Raw genomic sequence first — 12,265 nt, forward strand, 5'->3', positions numbered from 1 at the left:
CCAAGGTCAGAAGTGGGAAATGGGGTTCACCTTTTGAATGACTTTTCTTTAATGTCCATGCTTCAATAATTGGTGAATCTAATGATTTACTATTTAAAAACAAAAACCACAAAACACTCCTCCCACCAGTCCCTCTCTTGACAAATGCTGCCTCCTTCTATATTCTGTAGTTGAATCATTCTCTGGACAATACCCATGATGCTCTAGGAATCGGAAGGTACAAGTCATTCATTTCCTCACAGCATATTTAATTCATTTTTAGGCTGGAATTACATCCTGACATACAAAATATCTCCAGGTGGAACCCGGAACTAGAGAACATTTGCAATCTGTATAACTCCTGGTGACCTCAAAGGAGTCAGGTAGAATGAATGGATGCTACTTTTCAAATGCAATGTGATTCTTATTCATTTCTAAATTAGCCCATGGAATATATGCATTAATAAATCTCACAGCCACGTAGTGCTCTAGCCTCTTGGTTACATATTGCTAATTGTTTATATAACCACATATTTTATAGTACAGCTAAATAATTGATGTCCAGTAATTTCTTTAAAGGAGAAAATCAGCAAAAATTAACTACGATAGTTCTGCAAGCTTCTTTTCTATTTTTTAAGTTCATTTTTAATTTTTTTATTAAATTTTTTTTTCAGTTCTGTAAACTCCTTATGGTCAAAGCTAAGATCTGCTTTGAGTGTTTATTAATTCTTAAAAGCTGCTTGTTTTCACCTAAGAATGAGTACAATTTTTTTTCCCATTTCATAGCAGGGAGCAAGACCTAGAAATTTCTTAGGTACTGTTTTAATCGATCATAGGCCTACCTTGCTCCCGCTGTGAGTGATTCCTCCTGGACTCCCAGATGGTCTTCCTATCTCCTGCCTGCTTAGAGACCCCATCCTGGCCTCTGGTCTTACCTTCATACCACTTGACACTTTATGGACTAGCCATTCTGACCTTCTTTGTGTCCTCTTGTTAGATCCATTGTCCTCTCTCAGGTCTCACTCAGGGTCCATTTTGTATTTGTGAATGCTGCACATCTTGGGAATAGAAATGCTTTATGATCTCAGTTGGACTGGTCATAGAAACACTAATGCAATCACATCAACAAATGACCAAAAAGAAACTCATAGCTGACTTGCTCTGCCACATAGAGCCTGTGTCCATAGAGAAGGAGACAATTGAAGAAGAGTTCAACGCCTAGAAGGTGAAGGTGTCTCCTGTGGCTCAGAGTGGGGGCTCTGGAGCATACCTGAGGGGCCTTAAATCCCAGCTCCATCACCTTGCTTATAACCTTGGGCAAATTACTTAGGTAACTTTGACTGCAGAGATAAACATGAATAGCCAAACTCACAAGGTTGTCATGGGCATTAAATGAGATCATCCCTGTAAATTGCTTAGAGTATATGTAGTCTATAGTATACACTCAATAAATGTACATCTCTGGTGTATCATTACATTAATATTATTATTACATATTGCTTTTCTTTCTCTTTGATAGCAGACCTTAATGAGATATCTATCAGCCATGTAAATCCATTCATTCATTCATCAAAGGTTTATTAGGCGTCTACTGTGTGCCAGACACTCTCTTCTAGGTGACAGAGAAACACCAATAAACAAAACAGAGATGTCTGGGATGCCTGGGTTGCTCAGTGGTTGAGTGTCTTCCTTCACACCCAGGGCGTGATCCCTAGTGTCAGGATCGAGTCCCACATCGGGCTCCCTGCATGGAGCCTGCTTCTCTCTCTGCCTGTGTCTCTGCCTCTCTCCCTGTGTGTCTCTCATGAATAAATAAATAAAATCTTAAAACAAACAAAACAGAGATCTCTGATGTGAAATTTATATTCTAGTGGGGTAGGGGATAGACAAGAAACAATAAAACTAAAAATATATATATTATATAATATAAATTATATATAGGGATGCCTGGGTGGCTCAGTGGTTGAGAGTCTGCCGTTGGCTCAGAGCATGATCTGGGAGTTCCAGGGTCGAATCCTGCGTCGGGCTCCCCGTGGGGATCCTCCTTCTCACTCTGCTTCTCCCTCAGCTTATGCCTGCCTCTCTGTCTCTCATGAATAAATAAAATCTTTAAAAAATATGTAAATTATATATTTATATGTATATAAATATATATAAAACATAAAAATATATAAAAATTATATATATATATATATTTTATGCACATATTATAGGAGAAGGAAAATTTGAACAGAGAAAGGGAGTTCATGAGTCCTGGGAAGCCCAGGGGGCAGGTGCGATCAGCAGGGGCCACAATGAGAAGGTGATACTCCAGTTAGAACTTGAAGGAGGGGAAAGAATTGGCCATGAGGCCATGTAGGGGAAAAGCATCCAGGCAGGGGAACACCCAGTACAGAGGCTGTCAGTGTGAGTGTGCTTGGCATGTGCAAGTCCAGCAAAGAGACCCAGCGTATAGGAGTGGAGGGAGAAAGTGAGAGCTGAAGCTTTTAAGCCAAGTGCAACAGGTAGGATTTCAGGGTTTTGAGCAGGGAAGGGGCCTCTTATCCACAGATAGGGCAGGGGTAGGCAGCCCCGTTCCTCACTCTCTCCCAGCCAATGTGAACTTCACCCACTAGATTGGATCATGTCTAAAAGGCCTTTGCATCTTTACTAAGATTTTGTCTTAACTGCAGACTTGTGTGCGCCAAACATCTCTACCTTCATGTGATTATTATTTCGATAAGACAAACTCTAAGTAAAATAATTAAACAGGTCACAGTTTATAAATTTTCTAAATGCTGTTGTCTCTTGTGGTTATCAGTGGACATGCAGTTTTTAACAATACCAAATACATCATTGTAGAGACATAGTTATTTCTAACATTGTTTCGGAGTTAACATAGGATTCTGTTGATACCTTTCCCCCTCTATGTTCTACAGCATTCTTGAAAATGCTTAGACTCTTACTCTCTGCTGATCTGATAATATGTGAGGTCATGTCTCAAGTGTATGACATTATTTCCTCTGGAGCAGATATTCAGCATAATCTAGTGTGCAGTAATACTGTTATAAACTCAACCAAAGTTTATTTAAATTGAATCGGATTTCCCCATTTAGTTTTTAATCTATTGAGTACTGGGAATTTGTGCTTCATGTTCATGTTCACAAAAACTCAGATGAGGAATGTTGCATTAGAACAATGAGAAGTTTCTGGTAACACACTGTGTTCTGCTGAAATCTTCACAATGACAAAGAAAAATCGGATAAAATATATAATTGTTATAAATGACACCACTGTTAATTTTCAATGACATTTCTTTATCATTTTGGTAATGAAGTTTGCCTGGAAGCAGAGTTGAAGTTTAAGAATTTAAAATAATTGCAAGATTGGACAGATATAGTGATTAGCTTAATGTCCACAGGAGTACCAATTTTTGCTGTGGTTGGAGGGACTGAAGGCATCTGATGCAAATTTATCATCTTCTAAAACAGTTTACCACTTATTAGCATGAATACAACATAATATAGCAGGTAGTGATCAACTTGAAAATTAAAGGTCTCTCTAGATAGGGTAACAGGGGCTGTGACCTGAAATGCCTTCAGGGGAGTGGCAGGGAATGTGCGCAAGGGAAGCCTGCCAAACTAGGAGGGCAGTGGTAACTGACAGTCAGCCCCATGTCTGGGATGCAGTAGGGAGTGCCGAGGACAGTGGGCAGTTGGGGAGAACATGCCTCCATCTAAATGGGTCCATCACTTCTCAGCCAGTTCTTGCCACACAGAAGCAAAAGTCTGGTGTCAGATTTTCTGATTCTATAAGAGCAGACAGAAATTCTGATATTAGGTGTCAAATTTCTCCATTTTTAATGATAGTAGCTGGTTAAAAAATGAGAAAAAAAAAACTGTGTTAGTCTAACAAAACATGCCTGTAGGCCACATTCAGTCCATAATCTGCCTCTTTGTCACATCTCGGTATAGGTTCCAGACAGTGGAATTGAGAAGTAGAGGAACCTGTTATATTTGTGCTGGGGTTCCAGAAGCCTCATTCCTCACTGCCGTCTGCTGAGAAATCACCTCATCACAAATAGCTTTTGTCAGACATAGTATCCGATTGCTGCTATTAGCAACAGTGGCTGTTATTAGAGTCACAATTATTCTAAAGTGGCTGTAAATGTACTAACAACATACAAACATATAGAATTTATATATTTGTTTTCCAGATCTGTTAATATTTTAATCTTATGTTATTTTGCAAAAAGAATTGTGAGTTATACAGGAACTAATCTATAAGCCGTTGCAGTTCAGAAATCTGTGGCACAGAACATTTAAATTCTCAAGGTCTCAAAAGGAAGGCTGTGGCGAACCTGAATTTAAAATTCAGGTTTATTTCCTCTGATTGAGGAGCTATTTCTCTAGCCAGGATTTATTATATTTACATGCTAGATTGTTATCAAATTTAATATTGACTCCTACTGCAAGAAGAGATGTACAACATCAGTCTGTGGAGCACTTCAACTATATGCAAGCTGTTCCCTCCTGGGAGAATCTAAAAAGTATAAAGGAATTCCTGTTAGAATACAAATACATGCCTGTGTGTTCTCAACACATTTTGAATTATTGTTTGTAGAATTAACCATTTTCTTTTCATTTACCTGTTCCAAGACCACTGCAGGATTAAAAACTTACTGTGAAAGAAATTAATTGAGCACACACGAAAAAGACGGAACAGGTAGGTGATGGTTATGTGTCTTTTATTTGTGACATTTGAATCCTAAGCTCACATGAACTGATTTCATAAATATCCTTTCATTTCCTCTGGCTTTTCTAATTTATATAATTGTATTAGTTTGTTCTTATAGTCAAACACTTAATCACAAATGGAATTAAATATGGTATACATTTTTTCTGATGCAATTAGAAAAGATACAGGAAAACCTTGAAATTAGAACACTAAAAGTTAGTAATACAGTTTAAATGTCAGATTAGAAATGGAGTCTCCCCTTTGAAAGTTACAAAAATCCTTATTTATTCATCAAAAACTTCCTATCCAGAATTAATAACCATCCAGATGGAAACAATCTGTTATAAGTTTTTGGTTGCTGACATACTTTTTAAAGCAGGGAAAGAACTTTCTATCTCCAAAGTACTTTGTTTGGCTAATTCTAGGAGAGAATCACCTAGATTCTCACTCTCACTCTCAAGGACCAAAATGATCCAAGCACAAATGACAACAGTATTATCTAAGTGACACATCTGGCTCCTTCTCATGATTTTGCCTTTATACACACTTCTTGAAGACATAGCTATACTTGTCCCATGATATTTCTTTGACTTACAGTGTGATACCCATGGGGTGTGGAAGTCATAGAAGGTCAGAGACCACAGGGAATGACATGCTTCCATCAATGACCAGATGACGATTTGGCTTAAATCACCACCAAAAAATGAGAGGCACTCCATCCAAGTCTCCTAACGCTTTGCCAATTAAAGAAGGGATTAAAACAAAACAGAGTGATTGGATGAGGAATATTAAAGGTAAAAATGAAGGAAACTCAGGAAGATAAATCAAAATGGATTTAGCACGGACAAATAGAAAAGAAAACTTATAAATGCAAGTCAGGACTTAGCAAAGACACCACACAGAGTTTGGAGAAAGTATGCGATAATTTCTTACACATTCACTATTGGCTACATCCATAACACACAGTGACATGGAAAGCCCAGGAAAGGGCTCAAATGAACATTAATGGCAGAAATGTTAGCAACGGAGCAAGAGCAAGAAGGCTTCCAGGAGAATTCTGCCCATGGGAGAGCCAAAGGGAAAGAAGGCTGAAGGACATTTGGTAACAGTCTTCACATACTTACTGGATCTGCCAATAAGGCTCTCATTTATTATGCTTCTTCTTATCCTAGATAATCTTTGGATCTTTCTTAATGTGAGACACTAGGAAAGGTGTGATGAAAAGATAGTAGTTTGGCTCAGGCTAAATGGAAGGAATTCAGATGTAAAGTGTTCACTGCGGTATACCAAAGGATGCTGTAGAATGTCTCTGCCTGAGGTCTTCAAGAGGAGAATGGGGTTTTCCGTGGGAATGTGACTGATATGGTTTGGGAGGGTAGAAGGAACAGCTTAAGAAAGCTCTTGAAGTTGTTTCCACTCATCCTAGCTCTTAGAAATGAGAAAACACTCAGGAAGAGAGAATGAACACCTAAGAGGCAGAATCTGACTCTAGTTGAGTATTTCTCAACCTTTTTTATTATCATCATCCTAAGGAGTTTTTAAAGAAATTTTATTCCTAATGATCCTCATGAAACTTTAATACCACATATACACTTTATATTTGTTTATGTACTATGGCCCCCTGAAGGGCCACAACCCATTGTAAATTCTAAGATTCCTTCCCTCACCAAAAAAACCCCACAGTTTTTGCACCCTTGAATAATCACCTTCATTGAGAATGCATGCTCTCTAAAATAAACCATGGGTCTGAATGGGAAGTCATTGAGGATGGGAGCAAAAAACAAACAAACAAAACGAAAAACATATTTCAGCTCTGGCTACAGGGACCGCACAATTTCTCATCAGCTAGCATACTAATGTCCTGCCCGTCTTACTGTTCCTTCTGTTAAACAGGAAGTCATGAATCCTTTATCATTGTTACATCATTTAACTGCAATGGTTATAATCTTTTGGAGACTGTGGACCGCTTTGAGAATATGAAGAAAGGAATGCACATGTGCACAGCCTCAAACTCTATAAAACGTGTGCATGTTGAATTTCAGAGCTTCCTAGTGAATTATGTACCTTTAAAATGAATGAATCGGGCAGACAACACCTAAACCCACTGGTCAAGCTTAATATCATGACAAGAGACGATAGACATTATATACTTCCTGATAAATGCAATAGGAAGGAAACATCACTTACGTAGTATTCTTCCTAAATAAAAAAAAATAAAGTTTAACTGAGTCTAATAAAGAGGAAACAATCAGAAAAAAAATCCAGATTGTAAAACATTCTACCAAAAAAACAGCCTGAACTCCTTTATGTCAGTGTCATCGCACACACAACACACACACTCCACCACCATGCCACACACATACATACAGAAGAACTCTAACCCATTAACTAAAGAGAATGACAACAAATGCCATGTGTGATTCCTAATTGGATCCTGGATAAACAACAATATCAAAAGCTATAAACATTTTGGGGGCAATAGACAAAGTTTTTTAAGGTTTTATGATGTCTGCAACATATTTTGAAATGGTTCACCTAGAAGAATGTATATTTCCCGAGAGAAAGAGAAAATATTTGGAAAAAGTAAATAATTAAAAAAATGATAACAACTGATGCACATAAGTGAAGGGGACATGAATGTTCATCGTAATCTTTTCTTTTGAAATTTCCACTTTGAAACTTCTCAAAATAAAATGAAAAAAAAAAAAACAGCTGGTGGAGACATGTAATACCCAGCTTAAAAAAAAAAAAAAAAAGTGGGAAATGAAGGAGAGCCTGTCAGGTGAGGAGGAAGAAGCAGAATGTCAGGCTCAAAGCCAGAGAGCTGGAGGTACTTGAAGCATTGCCAGGAGCTCAGATCCCCCTCTGCAATGAGATGTACTTAGGATGTAGTCAGGTCAAAGAGATAAAAAATTGCCTGTGATAATTTTCTTTAGAATTTGCCAAACAAAGTTCTGCAGGAATAGGAATACTCTAATTAAAAAATAAGAGCAGTTTGCCAGAACTTATCCTAGAAGAGTTGATTAATGTAATTAGAAATATAACCAGGAGGAAATTGTGCCAAGAAGTTTAAACAATATTCGGTCTTTTACATTGAATGGAAATTTCATACACACAAACAGTTAATAGAAAAGAACCTTAAAAAGAATTAGTAACAAATGTCTTCAGAATCCAGCATCCTGCTTGATTAGGCATCATTGAAATGCAGGAACATGGTCAACTTTTTAATGCTAAAATCCTGTGGTTTTCCATGGCGGCAAAGCTTCAGAGTTGTTCCCAGAGCCTGGGCTCCCTGCTGTCACTTATTTCTCTGTCCCTCAGCTGGACATTCCCCTGCAGTGCTTACTGCGTGTGTATTGCATAGGTTGGGAATAGGGGGTCTTATTTCTTTGTTCTCTGGATCCTTAGGACAGTCAGATATTCTTTCAGCCAAAGATGATGCTGAGAAGAATCTTTGCCTATCTTGTCCTCTCAGAGTTATCTTAGGAAGCCAAAAAAGGGAAGAGGGTATGTTTGTTTTTGACCAGAACACAACAATATGGAAAGAGGTAGCAGCATTTGGATTCCACGAGACGACTTTGACAAGATCGGAAGCAAAGGATGGTTTGTTGGGTTAGGACAGGATGCCACAGTGCCCAGACTGGGTCAGCCCTTTCTTTGGACAAAAAAATCTCATGCTTTCTCGGCTCTTGTGGCAGCCATGAATGGCTTTAACGCGTTACATATAATGAAACGAAATCAGAGTTGTTTAGTTATTCTTTAATCGGTGTTACATTAAAATACACTAAAACATTCTTATCTACTTCCCTCCACCAACTGCTATTTTGTCAAATTCAAATGATCACTGGGAGTATTATCACCCCCTAGTCACAGGCTCTCAGGACCATCACCAGTTTCACGAATGAAGCAGAGAAGGCAACTGTTTCTTCCACTAAGACTCACTTGGGTTTCAAAAGGCAGGATGTAACACAGAATGTGTTATTCTGTTTACTGGAATGGGAAAACCGGGAGGGAATGGAAGAAGGAAGTTAGCTCCAGTTCCACTGTTACCTTGGCAACTGTGGCACAATCACAGGGGCAGAAATTAATTTTGTGCCATAATACAAACCAGCCAGGGAGGGGGTAGTACAGAGGAAGAGAAAGAAAACACGGGCTGGATGTAGGAGGTCAGAGGGCCAGCTGGGAAGGCTACAAGTCAATGAGCTGGCTGTCTGAGCTATGTGCACCAAATAACCAATTGCACTTCTTCTTCTTCTTTTTTTTTTTTTTTAAAGTGAAATTTTAGTATTAGGTAGAGACAGCCACAATTCCCTACCGTTTGGTCAAGAACAAACACTGCACTAATCTATCTGGCTCAGGGCTTCTGCTGATCATTCTTGGTCATTTATAACTTCCTTTTATTCCTCTCATCTGGGAAACAGGAAGAAAGTATCTTGAATAGAAGAAACAGGAATGGTGTGGTTATAAAAAACACATTCTGTTCAGAGTTAACTGGTAACTCGTCAGTTTTATGTTAGTGGCCGGTCTCCTCCCTGTAGTTAAAGTTTGTTCGGGGTCATGGAGGGGTCCCTGATAAAAATGCCTAATAGGGAAATCATGTTGAGGCTGTAGGGTGGGTCTTAGATCTGTCATGGCTATATGGCTCCGCATGAAGTTAAACCACGGCATCAGATCAGGGTGGGAACATTGAAAGGAAGACTTGTTATAGAAAAACTTGCTGCTCATCCAGAGTTCCAAAATTCACCTGGTACTTAGAAAACACATTACAGAAAAGTTGGCCAGTTGACAAGACCGAAGTGGAAAATACAAATAAGTGTCTCAGTCTCAAAACCTGAATTCCAGTAAAGCTTAGGCAGCAGGTCACAGGCAGAGCTGCGACGCACACAGAAGTGCAGAGGCGTCCTTGGGGCAACTGAGAGCCAGAAGGGGTTGGGGTGGGCAGTCCTTCTTGCACGCTGTGGTCAGGTCCACAGGTCGTGGCTAGCAGCACTCGGAGGGTTAAGAGCACACAGCGTGAGTGGGGAACGTCTCTCAGGAATCACCGCTTGTCTCCACCTCTCCTGCTCCTGGAAGTAGGTGTGCCATTTCAGCCAGGGAGGTCTTCCTTCTCAGGACTCCAGGAGGAAAGAGCTTTCCTCTGGTCTTCCGAAAGTAAGGTGGGGTGTTAGTGACACATCCTGCTCGTCATCTCTTTCTGGAAAGCAGGGAGAGAAGGATAATTAGGAATAACTATAAGCAATGACTTGTTGAAGGATTTTAAAAATACCCTCATAACCTCTGGAACCTTGAAACAAGAAATCACAAGCATGGCCCATGGATAAGGTTGGATAAGCATGCAGATGTGTTCCATTTGGTCTGCAGGTTTAATCAAGCAATGTTAAAAATAACAACAAACCAAAAAAAAAACTTGGCTAACTTGCCAAAACTCCAGGTTGCTCACCTTTTTTTGGAAAAATTGCAAGATCTGGAGCCACCAGACAGTTGGAGTTGAAGAACAGGTGTCCTCTTCTGATGGAGAATATACTCTCCAGTTGGCCCCAGTCCCTACTACTCCCAGTTGTCTCCCCAACAGGTGCCAAATATCACTTACTGATTGATACAATCATTGGGTTTAGATGGCTATTTTTCTTATAGAAGTGAACAGTTTCACTTTACCTACCTTCCAAACAAAGATGGAAAAATGAAGTGGGTGTAAGTTAAGAAAAATAGGTGGGAGGACTCCTGTTAATGGGCATGAAAAATATACCACTGTGTCCGACATGCATCCACCTGGCCTTTCCCTCATCTATACCACCTGCTGGGCCCCTGTGAGCATTTGCAGATCCCAAATGTGTCATCTTTTATCTTTCTCTGGGCTTCTGCATAGGTGAGACCCTTGCCTGTGGCCTACTCCCACCATATCCTGCCCTTTTTACTTAGCTAATTCCATTCATTTTCCCCAACTCAGGCAAAATGACTTTCAAGATGCCTGGGAGACCTTCTGACGCTCCTGCCCCAGACACTGCAGAGTTAGCCACTTCTTCCACCAGTGCTGGCCTGGAGTCTTGCCTCCAACGAGCTGGATTGTAAGTGTGTGTGTACATGGGCTATGGACATGTCTGTGGGCCGTACTGGACTGTGAGCCACTGCATGTCAAGTAAAGCAACATCCATGGGGTCACTACATGACCCAACACAGTGCCTGGCACAGGGCAGCCACTCCACTTTCATCTCTAAGAATGGCCTGGAGAGCAGACTGGTAAGGAGCCCTGTGCCATGAAGCATCTGGGAGGACACTTTTAACTTCACTTTATGTAGATGAGTGAGCTGCTCTCAAGCTCCACCTACTGCAGAGCTGATGTCAGCTGCCACATCTCTCACATGCTGACCCCGGATCACCCCAGCCTATAAAATAGAAAACATCTGAGTAAAAGGAATTTGAGAATGGGAATGCCAGGTGCTTAGAGACTCTATTAGAAAACCATACCAATGTGTTATTCTCATGACCTTTACTATGTATCAGGTGCCTGGGAGATGAGGTTGCTGTTCGCAAGGAGCTACGATCTATCAGACAGACACGTAGATCACAACCTAAAACACAGTGGCACCAATGCAAATATTTAGAGGAAAGGAGACCATGAGGCATGGTAGCTCCAAATGCCAGCCACAGTCAGAGCCCACTTCTCCCTCACTACCTCCCTCCCTGTGTGTGACCTTCCTGAGTCTTGAGGTCTTAGCAGAAATGCCTTTTCTTTAGGGATCTCCTCCCTAAGCTCTGAGATAGAGCATATCCCTCTTTTCTGCCTTTCATAGCACCCTTCTTCACAACTGGAATAGTCTATTCTTTCTTTCATTCCTGCCTCCTGGATCCATCCCATGTCAAGATCCTGTAAGACTCACAAAGGAAGGAGCTGTGTCTGCTCTATTCTCAGTGCCTGGCAACGGATACTCAATAGATGTTTGTTTAATGAAGCACTGAATGGGCCCTCAGTCTCCTCATCTGTAAAATGGAACAGTGATACTACCTGAGAAGGGGACTGGGAAGGTTAAAAGTATTAAAATATGCCCGGACTCGATACGTATTAATTCCTTCTCCTCAGAGGCACACACATGGCAACCATTACTTCATGTCAGGGCAAGAAGAGGCTTGAGAAGACTTCTCTGGTAATGTATGCACTTAGATGGACCCCAAAATTTAAAGGAGGAGTCTGATGAGTGAGGTGGGGAGAAAGGGACAAGATTGACAGGGGGAACGGGGGCCGAGGTGGAGCCCTCCATGGACTGGTGTTGCTTTGGCTGGAGCAGAGGGGCCAGCCCAGAAGGGGGCAGTGATGTGGGAAGACAGGTAAAGGCACAACTGCTCAAGTATGGACCCACGCACCTGGTGTGAGGAATGGAAAGAATGATGGCAATCTTAAAGTGAATTTTCTGTCCCTTTGTTAAGCTTCCAAAAATTCTCATGCTTTTGGTTAACTTTTGATGACAAAGATGGGGAAAATAAGGTGAGAATGCAAATATGCATGTGTGTGAGTATTTGAGATAGCAAGAGAGGCAACTGGGTGGGGGAGAAAGATCATGGGATGAAGACATTT

The 12,265-nt window shown here is 40.5% G+C and overlaps 1 protein-coding gene across 4 annotated transcripts in view; it reads right to left on the bottom strand.

The window, feature by feature from the left end:
- Positions 1-4,688: 4,688 nt before the first annotated feature.
- MOB3B (MOB kinase activator 3B) overlaps positions 4,689-12,265 on the bottom strand; it is a 191,613-nt gene continuing 184,036 nt past the window's right edge. For all 4 annotated transcript variants that reach the window (XM_025433266.3, XM_049116201.1, XM_025433267.3 and 1 more), the window contains one exon: positions 4,689-9,889. In XM_025433266.3, the coding sequence (XP_025289051.1) occupies positions 9,860-9,889 (30 nt within the window). In that variant the 3' untranslated portion in view covers positions 4,689-9,859. The remainder of the gene's footprint in view (positions 9,890-12,265) is intronic.

This window comes from Canis lupus, chromosome 11 (genome assembly GCF_003254725.2).
Source record: "Canis lupus dingo isolate Sandy chromosome 11, ASM325472v2, whole genome shotgun sequence".
NCBI lineage: Eukaryota > Metazoa > Chordata > Mammalia > Carnivora > Canidae > Canis > Canis lupus.